This window comes from Glycine soja, chromosome 16 (genome assembly GCF_004193775.1).
Source record: "Glycine soja cultivar W05 chromosome 16, ASM419377v2, whole genome shotgun sequence".
NCBI lineage: Eukaryota > Viridiplantae > Streptophyta > Magnoliopsida > Fabales > Fabaceae > Glycine > Glycine soja.
In genome coordinates this window covers 26,912,526-26,936,921 of record NC_041017.1, presented here as the reverse complement: position 1 = coordinate 26,936,921, position 24,396 = coordinate 26,912,526, and the positions used below count along the sequence as shown (strand labels likewise).

The following is a 24,396-nucleotide window of genomic DNA, read 5'->3' as shown; positions in this document are numbered from 1 at the left end:
TGATTAAAGATAACTTTAGAAATATGAACCTTAAAATATTTTGTTATTTTCAATATTTTTTATAAAAAATATTTTGGGATTTATGTTTAAAAATATCTTATTATTGTTTCTTAAACATGTGTTTTATTAAAAATATTAAAAGTAACTAAAAAAATTAGGATTTAGACTTTTAAAGTTATCTTTAATCATATTTTTAATTTAAAAAAATTAAAATTTTAAAATTTTTAAAAATAATAATCAAGGATTAGTTTAAAATAATTAAAAAGAAGATGACATATAATTTGATTGATTAAAAAATTAACAGTATTGAAATCCCCAAATTATTGAACTCTCTTCTTGTGAATGTTTACATATAAATTAAAGTAAGAATAACTTTGGACAAAAAAAGAATAAATTTGGACACGGAGAAGACTATACATTTTGACTTTGTAAATTAGTAGGTCGTTCCTTATCAAAGCTACCTAGGAGCTGCCTCGCACGAACCCTGACTTGTAATCGTACAAGTGCGTGCATACACTGCATTGCTATACGTGATTGTTTCCTCACCCACACCCCACGAACTAATGCTTGCAGCTTCACTAGGCTCTTCAAAGCCTTATATGCTCGTCTGGCCTGTCAAATTAATAACCAAGTTAATTATATGATTGTATAATGAAGATTAAATTATCTTCTATTCTAGTTAATAACCAATATTGGCTTAATGATCGATGCGAGTTTTTGGATAATTTGTACGAAATTATAGGTTTAAATCTTATTATTGCTAACCCGGTTGACATTTAGATAACATGAATATGGTCATATGTTCTAACATTAGTGCCACCATTATATATATAAAAAAAATGTACTAAGTATAATTAATTGCTGGGATAAGATGGCATACAAGATGTCCCCTGAAGTAAGCTTGGATCTTAATGGCCGAAGCATCTTCCTTGGTGATTGAAGAAATTGGTGTTGGGAAACTGAACTCTTCATTCCTAAGCATGGCTTCTTCGCATTCATTGGTGCAAATACTTGTGCGAGGGAGAACGAGAACGATGTCTTTGTTGGATGATCTGAGGAATCTGCCCCGAACTATATTTCTGAACCATTTTTGGGGTACACCCATTTTACTTGTTTTCTCTTGTTTGGAATAGAATGTGTTTGCATAATATATATGATGTGATGGATTTAAATGTGTCTCGCCCTCGACGCTTTTTGTGAGGAAGTGGCGTAAAGGAAAGGGAAGAGTTGTGGGCAACATGTTTGAAAAACTTTCTTTTCTTTGATGTCCGAATTGTGAAGCTGAAAACGTGGCGGGATGATTTTCTTTCTGACCAGTCCAGTGTGAGTTCAAAGCATTCCTAACAGGAAAAATAAATTGTCGCTATCAGAAATTCTTCTCACCGATTGATTGAGTCATTGCTTTTTTTAATCCGTAAGAATTAAAAATAATATCAAATAATTTAAATATAATTCATATATTTTATTCAACTAATTGAGTTACCTTTTATTTATCAATTGAGTCTAATACTCGTCTAATATAAATTGTTATGTTTCAAATTTCAACTCTAATCCAAACAACATAACCTCCAGCAATGTCCACAACTATGAACCCCAACATAAAAATCTCTAGTACTTAATATGCTTTAAAAGTAATTAACCGAATATTTACAAGCAAAGCCAAGATTAATAATTACCACGAGCCTTTTTAACGTTTCAATAAGTGACAACACTATAAAGATGCCTTAATGCGGAAGAACAAATTAACCTGATTTTGAGTTCTGACATCCAACCAACAGGATGCTTGTTTTCAACTCCAATAGAAAAAACATGATTGCCTAAAGATGAAGTTAAAGCATTGAAGAAGGAATTCCAATATCAATATCTGAGCCATGCATGAGTGCATTTGCATTTGAACTCAGAACAATAATTTCATCATGTTTCCGAAAATAGGATGAGACTTGAGAGTTGAGAGGCATTACTGGGCTGGGCAACAATATTTAAGATTAGAAGCTATGAATAGATTGAATCTTACAAAGGATTAATGCAAGACTCTAACGGTTCAACAAATTAATGTGAATATTAAAATTGATTTCTCCATATCTATCTTCTCTATCTTGCAATCAACAACTTTCTATATTTTGATGAGCTCATGGTTACAAATTGTTGCACTCAGATTCCATAAATATAATATAAATACTACTACAGCATAATTTTGGAGGTTTCTGTAATCACAATTGCAATTGTTCTTTGTGACTGCATGTAGAAGAGTTAGTCTTTACTTTAGTATACATTTTCTAATTGGAAACTGCAATCCTACGAAATCGTTGCTGAACCGGAATTGGTTTCAAATAATCAAACGAATTCCCAGAGAACAATGGGCCAATTGGTAAATAAGGACCAAGTCCTTGGTATATATTTAAGACTTCTTTTTTAGGATATTCTCATATGAAAAATTAGGAATTAATATTTGACTTAAATGTAATTTTGGTTAATATATTTTACTCAATCTATAATTTTGATTAATCTATTTTACTCAATCTGTAATTTGGATTCCTTATTTTAAAATATAAATATTTGATCTTCATATTTTAAAAAATAGACAATTTTGGTTTTCGTATTTTTAAAAATCTACAATTTTGGTTTAATCTCTAATTTTACCTAGTTTTATTTATTTTATTTCTTATTTTGTAATTAAATCAATTTTTAATGATATCAAAGAAATATATTAGGTTTACAGTTCAATTGGACTAAAAGAAAAATTAAAATAAAAAATAGATAAAATTGAGAATTTGATGAAATTTTTTATTTTTTGTAAAATAAAAGGATTAAATGTTTTTATTTTAAAATAAGAGGACTAAAATTATGTATTTTTAAACATAAGAGAATCAAATATTTTAATTTTAAAATGAAAAAACTAATATTATGGATCAAATAGAATAGAATAATTATAATTACATTTAAGTCTTAATATTTGAAAGTTATTTAAATGTATTTAAGAGATTAACTTCCCTAAATAATTGTTCTTCCATAAACACAGGTTGAGAAGCAAATCTCATGACATGATGATTATCACAATTCTAAGGAGTAAAAAGGACATTTGAGCTGAAATAAAATTTATATCCAATTCAAAATTAATAAATTTTACTTGCAGTCATGATTGGGTTAAATTATAATCAATTTCTATTTGAATAAATTATCCTGTTGGAAACGCTAAAAATATTTTATCCTTTTAAAGTTAACAATAATATTATTATCTCCTAAAGTAATAAAATTTATTGAGACATAAATTATGGGTTTACGAGTTTTTAATGCTTTCTTTTCATTTTTTCTTTGATTTTTTATTCTTTTTTCTCTTATAAATAATACTACGAGTCTGTTCTTAATAAAATAAAATCCAAACACATTTCATATAATTTTCATTGATCCATTAATTAAATTACATTATATTTCTGCTATATATCATTTAATTATAACCCATATGATAAATTTGTTAATTTTTAAAATAATTATATTAAAACAATTGAATGATGATTTGTGTTTAAATGACCCTATAAATATTTACATGATCACTACATAAACATTAAATTATTTATATAATTTATTTAAAAATAATAGGAATAAAATTTGATTTAAAAAATAAAAGAATTCAAATTATATCTAAGTCTACTTTAAATCAAGTATGTATCTACTTTTTATGTTTGCATTTTTTTTATGCAAATTTCAATGCTAACTAATATTCTAAGAATATTGGTTAAAAATTTTAGAGAAATATTGTTATTAGAAGAACAAATATTGTGTTGTCCATAATTTTTTTTATACATTCTTGTATTATTTATACATTAAATATTTTATTTAATTAATTTTTTAATCAATTTCCTTAAAGAGTTATAGTTAAGAAGATTTTTTTTAAATCCTAATTTATCAATCACAACTAACCCAGAATTTATTAATATTAATGTTCATAATTGGATGATGAATACCAAGGTAGTTCGTTGGTCACTACCTGCTCATAGCGACACACACAGCTGCTGGCTACGGATACATAAAATCGTTCCCAGATTCAAAACCTGGTACTCCAATCTCTCAATCATTGCATTCATAGCATAATTACCATTTCCCATTTGCACACAGCTTATTCTCTACTAATTTTACTTTCTACTTCGGTTCTAACGCTGTTTTGCTTCACGTTGTTGTTATCACACGACATGTTTGTGAAAATGCTTAACAGAGATGCTTTTCTTGAGCTGGGGTCGCCCCTCTCCCCAAGACCAAAAGACTTGCATCAACAAGTAACACTCGATTTAACATCTTTACTGGGAAATTGAAACACCTGTTTTGCCAAGTTCATTATTTTCTGTGGCTCATGCCTTTTTCCCGTTTTACCAGGTCAGGTACTTTCAACTATGATGACAAATATAAAGGAGCTACTGCTAAATCAGTGGCTTCCCTTAAAGCAGACGAGGGACTCTCCAAAGATGGATTTTTACTAAACGAGGCGCGAGTTCTGGTTGGTTCTGGTATTGAGACCTTTGAAAAGGGCAAGAGTGCTCTTAGAAGTTGGAGGTATGTTAATATATAAAATAAGGAAATAAGGGTGTATTATGGTTTTAATCTGCTGAAATTTTGAAGTGGGTGCACCTCAATTTTCTCACTTTTTGATTTTTAAACGTTCAAAATATCGTCATGTGATCCATGTAGTGAACCTCACCTAGTGGGATAAGATTTTGTTGTTGTTGTTGTAGAGAAGTTTGCTTCTTTTAAGGGGTGTGTGTGTGTTTACATAGATTTAATGTGGGAAAATTCCTTGCAGGCATTTTGGATTGAATTGGGCATTTGTTGATCCGAAGACACCAGTCCAACAAGGAGTGAAGTTCTGTGTTTGTGTCAAGGAGTTCTTCCCGTGGCTCATGATGCCTCTTCAGGTTGTGTATGTAAATGAAACTGGCACTGCCAAATACCGTACTGCCTCCTTTGGTTTTGGAAGTGGAACTCTTCATGGTCACTTGCTGGTAACTGTCTTTTTTCCCATCTTGATGCTTTTATTTTCCTCTTCCTCTTTTTAAGTTGGGTCTGTAGCCTTATATACTATGCAATTGCATAAATATATAAATAGCACTTTACACATACAACTATGAGTAACATTTTTGGTTATGTTCACTTCATTGCTGCCATGTCCCTATTATATATTTTGGGTAATGATGTATAAAAGAGTTGAATTTTGATGTACTAGAAGGATGAATTTCTTTTAATACTTTCATACGAACTTCCTTGTAATCTTCAAGTTTAACTGAACTATTTTTTAAACAATTACTGGCGTCGTATGTCAACATGCTCTTGATACTATTTGCCTCTGTAAGGGTTCTGGTATAATTTATAAACTTACAATTAATGTGCCATGTAGCATGCTTCCTTCTGCAGTCTTTGGTATAACTTATTTTTAATGGTGGTATTTTGTGAAATAAAGCAAAGCAAACCCCATCCCATTCCTCACTTCTTTCATAACCATTGTTTTTGTTGTCAATAGGTTTGTCTGATGCTTGATTATATTTGTATATTTATGTACTTCTATAGCAATTGTGTATGCTGAACTACACAAATATGGGGCAACTAAATAGTTTTAGTATGTTAATCTTTGTGGAAATAGTTTCAATGAGTTTCTCTTACCTTGATTAGTACCTTGTATATGAACCTTTTAGCAAACAAGCTACTAAAAAACGGACAAGCCATGATCATTTTAAATGTTGTTATCTTTTTGGCCACAGGCAGGGGAAGAGCGCTTTTCAATTGAGATTGATGAGAACAATCAAGTTTGGTATGAAGTTCTTTCTTTCTCAAAGCCTGCTAGCATTTTATCATTAGTTGGGTATCCATATGTGATGCTTAGGCAGAAATACTTTGCTAATGAATCTGCCAAGGCTATGCTGAAACATATCAATTCTTCAAAATCCTAATGCAAATGTATATGTTATTTGTAATTGAAGAAGATTTGAATCTTTATTTTCCTTTTGATCCCCTTTTTAATTAAATATTCTGCCTCTTTTTCCCTTTTGCAAAACAGTTCTCTAAAATTCCCTTCATTAAACTGTGTTGTTATGCTGTTTCGTTTGCCTTTGGTGGTGGGCGGGATGCTGTCTTCCCACTACCTTTTTACTGTCCCCTTGAGACTCTTTCTCATAAAACTGTGTTGATGTGCTGTTTTGCTAACTTACTGTGATAGATGGGAAGCTCGATTATTTCCTTACCATTTTACAATCCCATGTCAAGTGGTAAATAAATTACTGGATGTTGCACATTTAGTGTGAGTTAAAATGAAATGAGTTATTAATTTTTGCTCTAAATTTAGCTTTGTTTGTAAAATAAATCAATTTTGTTTGAAATTATGATTAACAAGTGACTTTATAGTTTATACACAGTAAAGAAATTGGCTAAAAAGAAGCATTTATTAATTATTCTCCAGCCATTTTTCACCAAAGTAAACAGAACACCCTGGTTCACTGTAGGAAAACAGTAAAACATGACATCTCTGCATTATACTTATTTGTATATTTTAAAATGAATGTTAACCCTATAAATAATTATCATTGTGGATAATGATGCTACATTTTTACTATAAGATACAGAATTGCTTCAGATACGGATTGGGTGTTTCTCCTATTGGATAATCATCGTTATAAATATATCCTGTAACAATCCTAGGACAAAGTTCTGTTAGGCTCCATAATACACCATGCTATTGCTAATTTGGCTTCTGTAACAGTAGCATTGTAAAACAAAAATGATCGAAGTTTATATTCATTTGGAATATTCAGTTGCTTGACCTGTTTGTTTTTGCTAACATGTCTATTTCATATCATTTTTGGTGCAACCTTTCTTGTTAATCAGCAGATCATAGCTTTTATCTACTAGCTGTCCCTCACTCTTGACATATGCTAGGTGCATAGAATACATAAAAAATGTTATTAAAATATCCCCACTTCATTCTGATGGTAATTTTCCCATTCCCCGATGGCACAAGTTTTGATTTATCAGCAAGTTTAACTAGGATTTGTAATCTTTCATCTAACTCAGAAAATAGTTTTTTTTTTCCTACTTGGACGATTACTGCAGCCTGTATCGACAATCATTGTCATTTTTATCAGGAATTGCATGATTGGCCATTAGCATTGTCTTCATATTATCTTCATTCATTGCAACTTGAGCATGGTTCTCTCTAATATTTGGCGCTTTAACATGACATTCTTGGCTATAATGACCATACTTATGGCCCAAAATATAGGATTTGCATTCAGATTCATACTTGTTGGATTTATATACCTATATCCTTTTGTGCCTTGACTTGAGTCAGATTGAAGATTCCTTCTTTTAAAGTTTTGACCCATTTGATTATGGTCGGTCATTCTTTGCATAGATCCCTCATTTCTCACATTTGCTTGAACTTTTAATGCTTGCTCAATAGTGCCATTTGACCTTTCATTCATCTGCATCTCACATGACCCCAAAGATGCTTGCGAATCATTCAAGGTCATTAAGCTAAGATCTTTAAACTCTTTTCAATAGATACTACCACAATCAAATTGACTGGTGAGTGTAATCATAATTTTCTCGTTGGCTTCTTTTTCCATTATGGAATTTTCCCTGATACTGAAAGGAATTTCCCTGTTGCGACTTATGCAAACCACAATGGTTGGAGGTGGGACATCTTAAGGCTTCTCTTACCCCCTACTCTATGTGATCGTATTGCGCCTATTCCTCCTCCTAAGGACACTGTTGATGATGTTCCTCTTTGGAAAGGCTTGAATGATGGTAGCTTCTCTTTAAAGGGAAGCCTACATGTATCTCACAAACTCGTCTGATAATGGCCTACTAAATTGTGATAATTTTAAAATGCTTTGGAACTGGCATGGCCCTAAGAGAATTAGAGTGTTTCTTTGGCACCTTGTCCATGGAAGGTTAAGTATAATGAGTTTAGAAAAAGGTGTAAGATGAAAATATGAAAATAATATTGTTAATATAATAAAAATAGAGTTTAATGCACATACAAACACAGTGTAAAACAGTTTTACGTTATTATTCAATCACAAATTATCGTTTAAGTTATTTTAAAAAAATCAATAAACTTATTATACATGATAGATTACGATTAGATGACATTGTAAAACTTTTTACATTGTTAGAAGATAACTCTTTTTCTCAAAAATATTTTAGCAATTATAATATACATCTAAGAGATTTATCATAAACTAAATACATTTTAATTATTCTTAAAAATATCAAAAATATTCTCAATAAAATTATTTTTATTAAGGGTACATTTTGCTTTATGAAAAAAAGATTAATGAACGTTGGATATCTAGAGAGATAAAGAGATACAAGAGAGACAAATGTAAATATGATAGGTATTATAATATAATAAAAATAGAGATATAAAAAAAAATGGGTGTTGAACTGTTGATGAGAAGTTTGTAATGAAAATGTGTTCCTATATCTTATGTTTTCCAACCATAGAAACAGTAAATATGCGTTAACAAAAAGCCAGTAGAATTTGTTAGTGTACATTAAATTCTTTCTTCTTTTTTTTTTTTTGTCAAAGTGCGTTACTAATTTATAATTAATAATTACCTTTAAATATACTGATGTAGTTTATGTTAGAAAATGTGTGAGAGGAGATTATGATAGAGTAATTTTACTCAATAACTTTTTAATTTATTTATAAAAACATACTCGGTTTATTTAGATGTTTTAGCTAAATCATGAGCAATTAGGATCGTTTGGTACTATAACAAATTCATGCAATATGTAGCTCTCAAACTCAAATCCTTTTTCCCGTATGCAAGCTTGTAACAATTCGCTAGCAATCTACTTCGACAATCACATTTTCAATATTCATCTCCTTCAACCACTGGATGAGGTCATACAATGTTTCATTCATTTCTAGTTCAATGTTTCACTCATTTCTAGTTATAAGTATTTTTTATTTGTGGAAAATCAAAGGCAAATATTAAGGAGTTTACATAATTCATGCATCATGCCTAATTAACTAAGCTAGACTGTTTTGGTAAATACAAGTGATTAATATTGATTATAAAATTATTTTCGATTTTACTAAATTTTGCTAAGAATAATTGTTTAGATTTAGTATTAAAAGCTTATAATTTCTAAAGGCTCAATCTGGTCTATATACATTTGGTACCACAATACTTAAGTACAAACATACATGTGTTTAGATATGTACCTAAGTCAGGGAATGATGTTTGTTTTTGGAACTCCTTTGGTTGTCATTCCTATGCTGGGTGCTGATAAGTCAGCATTACGAGTTTTCTTTTATTTTTTTTTAGTTTTTTTAGAAGTTCTTGTAGTTTCTTTCTTTCTTTTTGTTTGGACTTTTACCCCTTTTAGTTATAATAATTTTCCCATAGTAATTAAACGATAATTGTGAAAATTAAAAGCTAAATCCCCCCTCCCCCACACACGCACGCACCCACACACACAATATATATATGAAAATTTTGCATAATTTACGTAGAATAATCTTATAAAAAATTATAAAATCAAATATGATTTTAGTCTCTTAAAGATATTTCTAATTCAGTTTCAGTTTTCTAAGAATAAGTATTTTTATTCCCGTTCCTCTAATTTGGAAATAGTCTACTTTTAAGCATGGATAGGTCTAGGAATGTATTAAAGGAGATCAATTTTTTTCATAATTATTTAAATATTTTACTTCTAATAAACAATAAATTTTTAAAAATATTTATTATTAATTTTATGTATAAAATTAGAGATATGAACTACTACTAATTTTTTTAAAAGAAAATACCAAATCAAAAACCTGCTTTTCTTATATATTTATTAGTACTTTTTATTTGATTTGATTTTTTTTCTCATACTTGCCCCTTGATCCGTCCTTGTTTTTAAGTATTTATAGTCTATAACCGCTATTAAATGATAATTATAACTATTTCAAGGACAAAAAGTTAAATATTTGCAAATTGAAAGATGAAAATAAGACACTATTTTTGAAGATTAAAACGTAATTCCAAAAAATTTAGAAATATTAAAAACATATTTTATCCAAAAATATACGTGTCCTCTAAAACAAACTAAATTATTGAATGCTTGAAATTTTAGGAACTGATCTACGTGTTTAATAAAGTGGATACATTATGAAGAGAGAATGAAGCCGTTTAACTCAATTTTTACATTCATTTAATAATTTTCATTGTTTTGATACCAAAAATTCCAGATGACAGTCAACCTAACTCCTGTCTGATAAACTTCTCATTATACACAAGAGAATACAAGTAAATAAAAAAATAATTTTTTTTTCTATATACTAAATTAATCAATACATAAATTAAATTTGATATTTTAAAATTAAATAAAAGAATTTTTATAAATTAATTTATATATAAACTAATTTTAATTTATTGTATTTTTATTTTATCCTATAAATACTTATTGAAAATTTATTCAAACATGATCCGAAGGTCAGTGGCAACTGAATATCCAACAGTATAGAAAATTTGTATGAACTGAAAATTCAATTCTCATTCGATCATAAATCAAGCCATAGACATGCTTGATTGTAGCAATAGAACATTTAGAAACATAAACACCTATGTACACAAGCTCCCATCATATACTACCAGAAGTGCAACAAATAGCACTGTTATGTTCTTGATTCTTGTCATTACACAAATTAAAATGAGCAGATCATGGAAAACAACTAGTTATTCAGGCTTTTCATCTCAACCAACTCGTGCCAGAGTCATTCAGCTAATGAACCAATAATTACTCAACAGGGCAAAGTGATTTTCTACAAATCAAGATCAACGCTCCATTTGTATGCCACTTAGTAGTGTGTCTGCACTCTGCACTTCTTCAGGGAGAGGGATCCATGCAAAAGCCTTCAACTGTTGCTAGACATGACAATGGGCGAAGACGGGTATTGTCTCTCCAATTCCTGACCCCGACTCCCCAACATATCCCCATACCCGATACTTGATAGGTTAAAATTTATTATCTCATTCTCGTACCTGTTGGGTATCGGGTATCTCCAACACCGTCCCATACCCGATTCAAATTAGAAAAATAATTTTTTTAAAGAAAATATTAAAAATTTGATTTTAGAAAAAATAAATTGATTGTTAAACATTTATTTTTAACTACTTATATATCAATAAATTTATTATAGTGCATATGTTTACAAAAATCGTTAAGAAAAAAATATTATATTATAAAAAAATTAAAATAAAATTAATTAGTAATAAAAAATTTAGGCCTTTTAATTAAATTATGTAAAAATTCTAAAAATTTTAAGTGACAGGACGGGTCCGGGTTCAGGGTCGGGACGGATGTAGTAGTCCCATACCCATACTCGACTTTTGGTTATCGAAGAAAACCCAAACCCGAACTCATATCCGATTAACTCGAGTATTACCCGTCAAAGTCGGGACAAATTCGAACAGGTACCTACGGATACGAGTTCTCTTACCATATCTAACTTTTGCCACAACAAAGCACATATCAGTAAAGTGATCAAAACAAGTATCACTCTATATCAGTAAAGTGATGAAGTGATTATAACAAGTGATAAGAAGAGAGCCATAGAGAGAAATGATACATGTTAATGAAGTGTTTGAAGTGATAAGTTTTTTTATTATCAACCAAAGAGAACATATATATTAATTATAAAAGGCACCAGAAGTACCTAAGAAACTATTGCATGGAAAGGTAAAAAAAAGTTCCTAGATGCACACGCATTATCGGTTATTAAGTATTTGTGTATGCATGGACACAAATACCTTATAACCAAAGTCATCACACAAAACTATGAAAGACATGACAAATGTATATCAGAAACAAACAGTCATCCTAAATTACCCACCTTTACAACATTGTTACCCAATGCATAAAGTGCCACTTTATAATGAATTCCACTGACCACATAATGTCTAACCACCATACCCGCCGCTCTTCCTTCGAATACAAGATCACCAAAAACAAGTAGTTATCTGTGTCCCTTTTGCATAACCCGTCCCTCTTTTACTATCAAGCACCCCTTGTAACTTGTTCATGTTCTCTGTAACTAGTATTAACAAATGCAATAATTTGCACCTTTTATTTGTAAATCATTCCCAACTTACCTTGATGACAGTGCCATATTCTAATATAACTTAAACTAATGTACATCATACACTTTATCTGAAATCCTTACAACAGGTTCCTGGATTGCAGATCCATGCATTAAAGGGGATTACAGATTCTGGCATTTTTTCCGGCAACCAACATCACATAATCAAAATTATATTATCCAAAACAGAATTTACATCTAGCACCTCATTCTTGAACACCACCCCACAATATCATCCAGAGTTAAACTTCTTGGACTTCGATATATGTGCATGTTGTCTATAGTGCTCAGCTGCTGTGTCAGGGAGAACAGTATGCAGATCTCGAATTCCACACCAGATCAGAGAAGGGAGAAAATCACATGAGTAGTTGTTTCTTCCATTTGATAACAGAATGGGCACAAAAGCTCCATATGAAGAATATAATCTTATTTGGTACACGCATTTTTCATATATATCCCGGAATAAAGATTTGTCACAATGTTCCTCCTGACTTCCCATCACCCTATGTGCAAAAGATACCAAATAGTCCCCAGATGCACATCCTTTCCACCTCCACCTATCAATTCCTTCCCAAAATGGGATTTACCTCACGTATTACTCGGTGTAAGTCGACATAATTCCTTTCTCACTAAAACCATGTTTGAAGTGATTAGGTGTTAAGGTATCACCACTAAAACAAAGAATTCACAGGCATAAAAAACAGGTATGGGACCTCTACAATATCCAATTGCCATAAGCAAATATATCTTTATGCTTTCATTGAATGAACTCAGTATTGTTACAGCTCAAACAGAACAAACAAAACAGCTTTGTTGAAGTCATGGATTCATCCATAAATATAAATTATTTGCAAATCAATCAGCTCCTGAAGACATGAATGGAAAGTTCACTAAACATCACCAAGTTTAGAAGTCAATTAAGTACATGTATGATAAGATGGACACAACATTACTAAAAATGCATACATGCATATGTCCATATATATAGATAGGATAAGAAATTAAAATGTACCTTTAAACTCCTAATCAATTATTGTGAAGCTAGTTTTGTCCAATTCTCAGCCATGATGAGTGAGAACACATGGACTTATCCATGCAAGGATCAAAATCAATAGACACAATACTACAATAGTCTAAGTTGTAGACATGAACATCAAAGATATCCATGAAGTAGATGCAATTCCCTTGATACCCCATTAACTCTTTAGCAGAAACAGAGAAGCTACAACAATTACCCAAAACAAAGGCTCTATCCCCCAAGTGTTTCACATCAACCCAAGTTCCCCACTCTTCATCCAACTTATAAACCTTGAAATACTCCACTGCAGCTTCCCGATCAGCTCGTCCAAGGTAGTTCCTTCTTCTTGGGGGTTCACTTTCGTAGTACCTATCAACAACATAGAGACTCCCACATGACTCCACCAAATGCTTCTTGTTGTAAAAATAATTTATGGCAAACCGAAAAAAATACTGGCTGAGTTACGGACAATGTCGCTTTCTTTAAGACGTTTCGTAGCACTGCACAAAAATTGTGCAAGCAGACTATCAACCACGAAGTCCCCAGGAAAAAACAGTCCAGATCACTGTATAAGATTCTTACTGCACTGAGGAAACCTTTCTAGAATTACACCCTCTTGTATGACTTGAAAAGTCACTCTAAAGCCACCTGAAAATATGACTTGAAAAGTCACTCTAATAGCCAACCGAAAATATGACTTGAATAGTCACTCTAATAGCCAACTGAAAATTTAGTGCGACAGAAAGAAAGAGGGAGAAGTTTGCCGAAAATGCATCGGCTGAGATTTGGGAGGGAGAAAGAAAAGTTGAGGAAATGCTTCTCAACTAGGACAAGAAAAAAATGAAGAAATGAGCTCTTTATATATAGGGAGTGAAACACTATTCAAGTGTTTACCCTGAGCGATGTGGGACTTGATGCTTTTTTTTTCTTTTTCAAACTTTCACCCATTGTCTCCTTTGTTCTAACAATCCCCCACTTGAAATTTGAAAAGAAGATTTTGGAGGATTTCATAAAATTGTACATAAACAAAGGTGTCATACAACTTGAACCTTTACATAGTGAGTAAGATTCAAATTTTACTAGAGTGACTCGAAGTCTTAAACTCTATCTCCGACATCAAATCACACACAACCTTTTCATAGGTGTATTCTATAAAGCCCGTGTGTTAAAGGTCATGCACGTCTATCCCGATATAGTGAACGCTCTAGAAATTTTTTGCCCAAAATTTCATATGAAGTGGCCCCCACTTCCACATTCACATAGGTAAGTCTATCAAGAGTACTCCTATAGCCTAGGTACTCCACTCAACATAGAGTATAGATCTCATTAAGAATTAAGAATTTTTTCATAACTCATCCTTTTGTTACTTTAGGAATCATGCTGCTTTCACTTATAACAGCATGTTCATCTCATATCACTTCATAACTTGTTATTACCCATTGAACCTAGTTCTTGGGATCTCCATTCATTTAGGTCGGGTTACCATCATGAATGATCATCGCAATAAGGGCAATAGTCCCATTCATTTAGAAGTGTTATGGACTTTCTCTCTAGCTAATCCTTTCGTCAAAGGATCTGCTAAATTATCATCAGTGCGTACGTGATCCACTCTAATAGCTCCTGTTGAGAGTAATTCTCTAACAGTGTTGTGCTTACGACGTATTTGTCATTTCTTACCATTGTAATAACGGTTCTCAATTTATGCAATAGCCGCGGTACTATCGCAATGGATCAACACAGTTGGTATCGGTCTTTCCCATAAAGGAATCTCTGTAAGTAAGCTTATTAGCCAACTTGCTTCCTCACTAGCAGTTGCTAGTGTTATCATCTCAGATTCCATAGTGGACTAAGCTAAGATAGTCTGTTTCTTTGACTTCCAAGAAACAGCCCCACCAACTATGCTAAATATATAATCGTCGGTTGCTTTGGAATCATCTGAAAGAGTGTTCCAATCTGCATCGCTGTATCCTTCAAGTATAGCAGGAAACCTTTTATAATGTAATCCAAGGTTTATGGTTCTTTTAAGGTACCTTATTACCCTTTCAATAGCGTGCCAATGCTCCATACTAGGTCTACTGGCAAACCTGCATAATAATCCCACAACATAGGCTATGTCGGGTCTAGTACAATCAGTGGCATACCTAAGGCTGCCAATGATACTTGCGTACTCAGTTAGTCGTATACCTTCACCAATGTTCTTAAACAATTTTACACTTGGATCTTATGGTGTACTAGTAGGTTTACAGTCAAAGTAGTCATATTTCTTTAAGATCTTCTCAATGTAGTGAGATTGATCCAGAGAAATTCCCTCTTTTGACCTGGTAATCTTAATACCAAGGATTACACTTGCTTCTCCGAGGTCTTTCATATCAAAGTTGTTACACAATAATGATTTCACATCGTTCACTACATGAATATTTGAACCAAATATGAGAAGGTCATTGACATATAGACATATGATAGTGCAAATATTATTTACAAATTTGTAGTAAATGCATTTGTCACTTTGATTCACCTTAAACTCATTCGAGACTATTAAGTTATCAAACTTTTCATGCCACTACTTAGGTGCTTGTTTTAGACCATACAAAGATTTATCTAACTTGCAGACTTTATCTTCTTGTCCATGAATCACAAACCCTTCTGGTTGCTCCATATAGATTTCATCTTCCAATTCACCATTTAAAAAAGCAGTTTTAACATCCATTTGGTGTACCACTAGACTGTGAATAGCAGCATGAGATATTAGCACCCGAATAGATGTTATTCTAGTGACTGGTGAAAAGGTGTCGAAGAAATCCACATTCTCTCTTTGCCTAAAACCATTGGCTACAAGGCGAGCCTTGTATTTATCCACAGTACCATCAGGTTTTAGTTTCTTTTTCAAGATCCATTTACAACCAATTGGTTTGCAACCAGGAGGCAAGTCTACTAGATGCCAGGTCTTGTTAGATTCTAAAGAATCCATCTCATCATTAATGGCTTCTTGCCACAAGTCAGCATCCAAAGAAGACAAAGCTTCTTGGAGGTTTGATGGATCCTCCTCAAATGTATAGGCCATATAATCAGGCCCATAGTCTTTAGCAATTCTTGCTCTCTTACCTCTTCAAGGCTTTATTTCTGGTTCTGGTTGTGCAAGATTTTCACTACTAATAGCAGAAAGGTGACTGGATGAAGTACCCCCACTATTCCTTAATTTAAAAGGAAATTTATTTTCATAAAAATCAGAAATCAGCATCATTTGACTCTATGATTACTTTTACGTTTAGGTCATAAAACCTATACGCTTTGCTATTAATAACATAACCAATGAACACACATTCATAGGCTCTACTTGCGATTTTAACCCTCTTAGGATCTAGGATCCTTGCATAGGCCAGACATCCCTAAGTTCTCAAATAGGACAAATTTGGTTGTCTTTTCTTTAATATCTCATAGGGAGATGTCTTGCTTTTCGATTTGGGAATTCTATTTAGCACATAACAAACAATTAATAAAATTTCGCCCCACCAAAAAGATGTTGCACTAGAACTCAACATAGTAGCTACAACTAATTCTATAAAAGTTCTGTTCTTTCTTTCAACTTTACCGTTCATTTCAGGTGAATATGGAACAATCGTCTCATGTATGATTTCATGCGAATTATAAAACTCATTAAACAAACTAGAATCATACTTTGTGCCTCTATCACTTCGAAGTTTCTTAATTTTCTTATTGAATTGATTTTCAATTTCTGTTACATATAACTTAAACATGTCAAGCACTTCACTTTTATTTTTCATAAGATATACATATCGTTTTCCATTTCTGGTCAACGTTCCATCAAATTCACATATATCAGAATGTATTAAATCCAATGGCTCAGATTCTTTAACTACTGATTTATGTGATTTCTTAGTTATTTTAGATTGACTGCAAAAAACACATTTTTCAAAGTGATTTGAAGATAGCTTTGGAATAAAACCTAAGTTACTCATGTTAGATATGCAACGACTATTTATATGACAAAGTCTAGAATGCCAGATATTAAAATCACACAGCATGTAAGCAGAAGGAGAAACTTTATTAATATCAAGATTCAATTTGAATATGCCATATGTCCTGGTTTGCCACAATTATAGCAGAGGAATGGTTCACCAGGATTATTCTTGGCAGGTGAATGTTGTCTAGCATGTTGGACCCTTGGAGGGTTCTTGTTGTGGTTGGAGGTATTGTTCACATTGCGATTCTGATTCTTAAAGTTTTTGCCAGTAGGCTTTAGAACTGCACCTGTGTTCTTCCTTTTAGTGTTGTTGTGAAACACAACCAACACTTCATCTTTCTGATCTTGTCTGCGTGCCTCTTCCTCAATGCGCAGACGTGTGATCAGAGACTCCAAAGAGAATTCTTTGGTCTTATGTCTGAGAAGGTTTTTGAAATCCTTCCAGCCAGAAGGCAGCTTGTCTATGATGACAACAACTTGAAATTACTCATCCAAAGCCATACCCTCTTATATGATATCATGAGCAATTTTTTGTATCTCATGGGATTGAGACTCTACTGATTTATCATCAGTCATTTGATACTTGAGGTAGCGGCTAACAAATTACTTTTTAGTCCCAGCTTCCTCAGTATCATACTTTTTTTCCAGAGCTGTTAGCTCTCTGGGATGATCCCGGTGGCTTTATAGTTGGCCATGTCCGCAAACCAAGGTCGAGTGTCGGCCTGTAAGAGGAATTCATCAGGGAATTCGTCTTTTACTTCTGGTTCCTCCTTGGTGATCTCCTCGTTCTTCAATCTGGACAAATGGTCAGCCACTACGTTTTCGGATCCTCTCTTATCCTTGATGGTGATATCAAATTCTTGTAGCAACAGGACCCATCTAATTAATCTCGGCTTTGAATCCGCCTTAGCTAGCAAATGCTTGATGGCGGCATGGTCAGTGAAAATGATGACCCTTGATCCTATCAAGTAAGACCGAAACTTTTCTAAGGCAAAAACAATGGCCAGCATCTCCTTCTCTGTAGTGGCGTAATTCAATTGCGCCTCGTTTAGGACCTTGCTGGCATAATGTATGGCGTGAAAAACCTTGTCATGCCTTTGTCCCAGAACTGCACCTACTGCATAGTCACTAGCATCACACATCAATTCAAAATCCTTGCTCCAATCTGGGGCAATCATTACTGGTGCCGTGGTGAGCCTATGCTTCAGTGTCTGGAACGCTGCTGAACAATCTTTATCAAACTTGAATGCTACATCTTTGTTCAGCAGATTACTTAGGGGCTTGGCGATTTTTGAGAAGTCCTTAATGAACCTCCTATAAAAGTCAGCATGCCCCAGGAAACTTCTGACGCCTTTGACATTCAGTGGTGGTGGCAACCTCTCGGTGACGTCTATCTTTGCTGGGTCAACTTCTATGCCTTTACATGAGATCTTGTGCCCTGCAAGTCTTTCCAACATCTGATCCATGAAGGGCAATGGAAAATGGTCCTTCCGAGTGGCTTCGTTTAACTTGCGGTAGTCAATGCACATCCGCCAACCCGTGACAGTTCGTGTGGGTATTAGATCATTTTTTTCATTCTTCACGACTGTCATTCAACCTTTCTTGGGGACCACTTGTACCGGACTGACCCAACCGCTATCAGAGATAGGGTATATGAGTCCAGCCTCTAACAACTTAAGCACTTCCTTCCGTACCTCTTCTTTCATAGTCGGATTCAGACGTCTCTGAGGTTGTCGAATAGGCTTGTAATTGTCCTCCATCATTATTTTATGCATGCAGTACGAAGGACTGATTCCCTTCAAGTCAGATATATGCCATCCGATTGCTTCCTTATGCTTTCTCAGGATGTCCACCAACCTGTTCTCTTCTGCCTGTGTCAGTGCATTACTAATTACTACAGGTTTGGTGTCACCCTCCAAGAAAACATACTTTAAATGCTTAGGCAATACCTTTAATTCAACCTTCTTTTCTCGGGCAGAGCCTCTTTCTCTAATATCTCAAAACAGGCTTCTTTCTCAGGAATGACTTCTTGTCGATCCAAGTCTTCCAAGCAAGCCTTGAGATCCTCTTCTTCTTCACTGGTGAGACAGTCCATCTTATTTACTATTGCTTTCTCCAGTGAAGTGTGTGGTGTATCCAGAATATTGACATTATCGTCCCTGTCAATCTCTTCTATCTTGATGCACTTCCAATCTTCCCGTGGATACTTCATTGCTTTAAAAAGGTCAAAAGTGATCTTCTAGTTGTCAATACTCAGTTCCAGACTTCCGTTCCCCATATCTACCATACAGTTGGCAGTCAACATAAAGGGTCTGCCTAAGATAAGGGGAATTTTTGTGTCCTCATCGATGTCCATGATGACAAAGTCCACCAGAAAAGTGAAGTGGCGAACCTTGACCAGGACATCTTCTACCACCCCGTATGGTCTCGTAATTGAGTGGTCTGCCAATTGAAGTGTCATTCTAGTGGGATCAATTTTCAGATTCCTAATTCGTCGACACATTGATAAGGGCATCAAATTGATGCTTGCCCCTAGATCGATGAGGGCTTTATCTACCGCTTCTTTTCCTATAGTGCATGGGATGGTAACGCTTCCGGGGTCCTTGAACTTTTTAGGTAGCTTCCTTTGAATGATCGCGCTACAGTTGCCTCCTACTACAATGTTCTCGCTGTCTATATATTTCCCCTTCTTAGTGATGATATCTTTCATGAACTTAGAGTAGAGAGGCATCTGTTGTAAGGCTTCCCCGAATGGCATGGTGATCTCCAGTCCTTTAAATATTTCTTAGAAATGCTTGAAGTAGCGCTCTTTATTCTTCTTGGTTGGCACCTTAGGATACGGAAGATCCTACGACAAGACTGGCGATTCTTCCTTCTTAGCTTCTCTTGCCTTTTGACTCTTGGTTTTAGGTGATAAGACCACCTTCTCTTCTTCCTCTGGCTTCCCTTCCTCTTGAAGTTCTTTTTTCTTATCCTCAGTTTCCTCATCTTCTGTCATCGTTCTTGCTTCTTGAGCGTTCTTTTGTGCTTGAGTCATTACCGCTTTACACTCTTCTCTTGGGTTCTTCTCAGTATTAGCCCCAAAAGTTCTTATGGGTCTTTCAGCCCTTTCCTGGGCTAGCTGGCCCAATTGTGTCTCCAGATTTCTGATAGCTGCATTTGTGCTATTTTGATGTGATCTCGTCTCCTGGATGAATGCTTTCGTCTCTTGAGCATTTGCCTGGATGAATGCCTTCGTCTCCTGAGCGTTTGCTCTTGTCTCTTGGATGAAACTTAAGAGCATTTCCTCTATACTGAGAGACGGCTTCTCTTGCTGACTCGAACCGTGACTAGGGTGCTGGTTGAGGCCTAGGCTCCTTGTATTGATTTCATTGATTTCTCCAGCCGGAGCCTTGGTTAAAGTTTCTTCCCTAGTTAAATCCTGGTGGTCCGTTATTGTATCCAGACGAGTTTCCTTAGTAGTAGCCTTGGAAACCTTGGCGATTAGGATTGCCCATGTAATTTATTTCTTGAGAGGGCTCATGTTGGATTGCGCATTGTCCAGGCTCATGTGTCCCTCCACATGTGGGACATCCCTCTATTTGCAAAACAGGGGAATGAGAAATATTCACTGCTTGCAGTTGTTGGGGCAATTTGTTAAGCGTCTCCGTAATAGCCTCTAGTTGTCTGGATATCAGCTTATGTTGTGCCAGTGTTGCATCTTGTGTACTAAGCTCTAGGAGGCTTTTCTTTGTTAGGACATGAGAATGGCCACGAAGGATAGCCTGATCGCTAGCTGCCATGTTCTCAATGAGTTCCATCGCTTCCTCGGGTGTCTTTAACTTAATTTTTCCTCCCGCGGATGCGTCCAGTAATTGCTTCGATTGAGGTCGTAATCCATCAATGAAGATGTTTAATTGTACCGGCTCGCTATATCCATGAGTGGGCGTTTTCCTTAACAATCCATTGAAGCGTTCTAAGGCCTCGCTAAGGGATTCATCTGGGAATTGATGGAAAGATGAGATTTCTAGTTTCTCTTCAACTGTCTTGGATTCAGGGAAGTACTTTTTCAGAAATTTGTCTACAACTTCTTCCCAAGTCCTAAAGATGTTGCCCTTAAAAGAATGCAACCATCTTTTTGCCTCTCCCGCTAACAAGAAAGAAAAGAGGTTGAGGCGTACCGCTTGTGGTGGAACTCCCGCTATCTTAAACGTGTTGCATATTTCTATAAATGAGGCTAGATGCGTATAAGGATCCTCACTTGGGAGACCATGGAAGAGGTTCCCCTGAATCAGCTGAATGAGAGAATAAGGGTACGAAATATTAAGGGCTTGAACCTCTGGTGGTGTGATACTTGTGAAGAATTCAGGAGTAGTAGTCTGACAGAAATCTTCGAGGGTAACCCTACGTACTGGTTCTCTGTCCATTTGAACGTGATTTGGAGAGAGAGGAGGTGAAGTATCTATGTCTTGCTCCCTTGGTCTTATCGCGGCGTTGTTACGCCGACAGGTAGCTTCGATTTCTAAGTCTATGGGAACGATAGTAGACTTACCTCGCATAAAAACACAAGGTTATACCCGTGTAATTTATGGAGAAGGAAAGAATGGGGAAAGAGGAGTGGTGAAAGAAAGATTGGCCAAAAGAATGGTCAAGGGATAGAGGAGGGGTGAAAGGAAGAATGACCAAGAGAATGGCCAAGAGGGAAACAAATTACAAACTGATAGTATGACACTTAAATGCGAAAACAAAATCCCCGGCAACGACGCCAAAAACTTGTTAGCTCTTTGGCAAGTGTACCAAATCACTCGTAGTAATAATTTCTTGGTAAGCCGAGTGTCGTACCACAGGGATTTTGTTGCACTTATGTGAAGTACTTTTCAGTTTGTAAATTGTAAATTTAGTAAATATAATCTAAATCTAGCAAGGGATAAGAAATTTAAAATTTAAAATAAAAGATAAAGATAATAGATAAGATAAGATAAAAGAAATTTAAAATTTAAAACAAAAGATAAAGATAATAGATAAGATAAGATAAAAGATTTAAAATTTAAAATAAAAGATAAAGATAATAGATAAGATAAGATAAAAGATTTAAAGATAAGATTAAAAGATAAAATTAGAAGATAAAATATTTAATTTATGATAAAGATAACTACTTCTACGAAATTCAAATAAATAAAATCTAAATCTACTAAATCTAAATACTTACTCCTAAAACCCAACAGTAAAATAAGGAATAACTACTTCTAAGAAAAATCAACAATAAAAATAGGGACTAAAATCTATATATTAAAATCGCTAAAACCTGACAAGTCTAATTAGCCTAGATATATGGATTCTGGATTTTTCTGTTATCAATACCAGTAAACTAATTATGCCCCACATCTATCCATCTACTTGCCCCTGATGCCTCATGATGACAAGCCTACCTTAGTTACCTATCTTCCAAATGCCCTTTGCGAAGACTCAATAACTAAGATGCTTTAAGATTACATTCTGGATGTTTGCTAAAGCATGGGCATTGAGGCATTAAGTCATGCTAACCCAATGATTTCTTTCTTTGATTGTTCTATTAAGCGTTACCCTCTCCCGAGTGGCCTAACCCTTAAAACCGATTCACGCATTCATTCCTTATCCCTAATTAGGCTTTACCCTCTCCCGAGTGGCCTAAAGACTAACAGAAAACAAGGTCCGAGATGCAAAATAAGCAAGAAAGAAAAGAAGATAAAAGAAAATGGAAGAAAAACCCTCTAAAAGATAACCCGATAATTTCCTCCTTTTAGTGTTCTCTTAAGCGTTACCCTCTCCCGAGTGGCCTAACCCTTAAAACAGATTCAAGTATTCATTCCTTACCCCTAATTAGGCTTTACCCTCTCCCGAGTGGACTAAACCCTAACAGAAAGCAAGTTTAGAGATAAAGGATGTAAAAAGAAAGAACGGTAAATAAATAAAGAACCTCGAGGGAATTCCTCTTTTTATTGATAACTTTTGAAATGCTCCATACATCATTGGCTTTTTAGGCCTGTCAGGCCCTAGCTAGGGGGTTTAGCCACTCATAGTCATGAGGGTTTTACAATGAGAAGGGGGGTGAAAGAAAGATAATAAGAATATAAGAAAAAGGAAGGAAAGTGAGAGAACTGAGTGCTAGAGGTCTGAAAACTGAGCTCTCAGGAAGTGTGTCTGTTTTCCTAGGTTGACCCTCTTATTTATAGGTGCAAACTTGGGCTTGGGCTTTTTCTGATTTTCTTCTTTTTCCTTTATTTCTGCTCCTTTTTGCTTGTTGTACCTCCCTTTTTCACATCTGCAATCAAAATTCGAAATTAATTAAATCTTTCCAAATTAAAGCATAAATGACTGCTAAATAATTAATTCTAAGTTAATTTTAGACTGATTTTCCACTATTAATTCACTATTATTTAGCAGTTATCAAGAGCCTGCCAAACTAATTTGGCAGACTTATATGGGCTATAATAATCATAGAGACCATCAGCTAACTCATTCAGAATGAAATTCTTGCATAGGTAATCATTTTCATTCTAGAGAGCTAATTCCACAATCATTTTATCCTTCACTTCCTTCTCAGCATCTTCAGGTACCACTCGAATATCAGTGTTCAAAACATAGGCAACTTTCCTCATAGTTAAAGAAAACATCATCTTTTGTTGCCAACGCTTGAAATGATACCCTTTAAACCTAAAAGGTTTGTTGAGGTCATTGCTGTTTGAGCCAGTAATATCTACAGCAGCCATGGCAGAACCGAAACACATCTTAAAATTGTTGTAAAAATAATTTATGACAAACCGAAAAAATTACTGGCTGAGTCACGGACAATGTCGCTTTCTTTAAGACATTTTGTGGCACTGCCCAAAAATTGTGCAAGCAGACTATCAACCACAAAGTCCCCAGGATAAAACAGCTCAGATCACTGTATAAGATTCTCACTGCACTGAGGGAACCTTTCTAGAATTACACCCTCTTGTATGACTTGAAAAGTCACTCTAAAGCCACCTGAAAATATGACTTGAAAAGTCACTCTAATAGCCAACCGAAAATATGACTTGAAAAGTCACTCTAATAGCCAACCAAAAAGTTAGTGCGACATAAAGAAAGAGGGAGAAGTTTGCCGAAAATGCATTGGCTGAGATTTGGGAGGGAGAAAGAAAAGTTGAGGAAATGCTTCTCAACTGGGACAAGAAAAAATGAAGAAAGAGGCTCTATATATAGGGAGTGAAACACTATTCAAGTGTTTACCCTGAGCAATGCGGGACTTGAAGCTTTTTTTTTCTTTTTCAAACTTTCACC

At 34.3% G+C, this 24,396-nt stretch overlaps 3 protein-coding genes across 3 annotated transcripts; 1 reads left to right on the top strand and 2 right to left on the bottom strand.

Moving 5' to 3' along the window:
- Positions 1 to 297: 297 nt before the first annotated feature.
- On the bottom strand, positions 298 to 1,125 carry LOC114389057 (protein IQ-DOMAIN 14). The gene is made up of 2 exons (XM_028349650.1): positions 881 to 1,125; positions 298 to 612 (listed from the first exon to the last, which is right to left on the bottom strand). Exons 1-2 carry the CDS (start codon positions 1,103 to 1,105, stop codon positions 412 to 414), a joined length of 426 nt encoding a protein of 141 aa, XP_028205451.1. The 5' UTR covers positions 1,106 to 1,125; the 3' UTR covers positions 298 to 411.
- Positions 1,126 to 3,963: 2,838 nt separating this feature from the next.
- Positions 3,964 to 6,059, top strand: LOC114389597 (UPF0548 protein At2g17695). Its single transcript, XM_028350299.1, has 5 exons — positions 3,964 to 4,052; positions 4,211 to 4,271; positions 4,369 to 4,545; positions 4,793 to 4,991; positions 5,745 to 6,059. The coding sequence occupies exons 2-5, from the start codon at positions 4,213 to 4,215 to the stop codon at positions 5,931 to 5,933; spliced, it is 624 nt and encodes a 207-aa protein (XP_028206100.1). The 5' UTR covers positions 3,964 to 4,052; positions 4,211 to 4,212; the 3' UTR covers positions 5,934 to 6,059.
- A 13,295-nt stretch (positions 6,060 to 19,354) lies between these two features.
- On the bottom strand, positions 19,355 to 19,873 carry LOC114389912. Its single transcript, XM_028350617.1, has one exon. It carries the CDS (start codon positions 19,871 to 19,873, stop codon positions 19,355 to 19,357), a length of 519 nt encoding a protein of 172 aa, XP_028206418.1.
- Between the last annotated feature and the right edge of the window lie 4,523 nt (positions 19,874 to 24,396).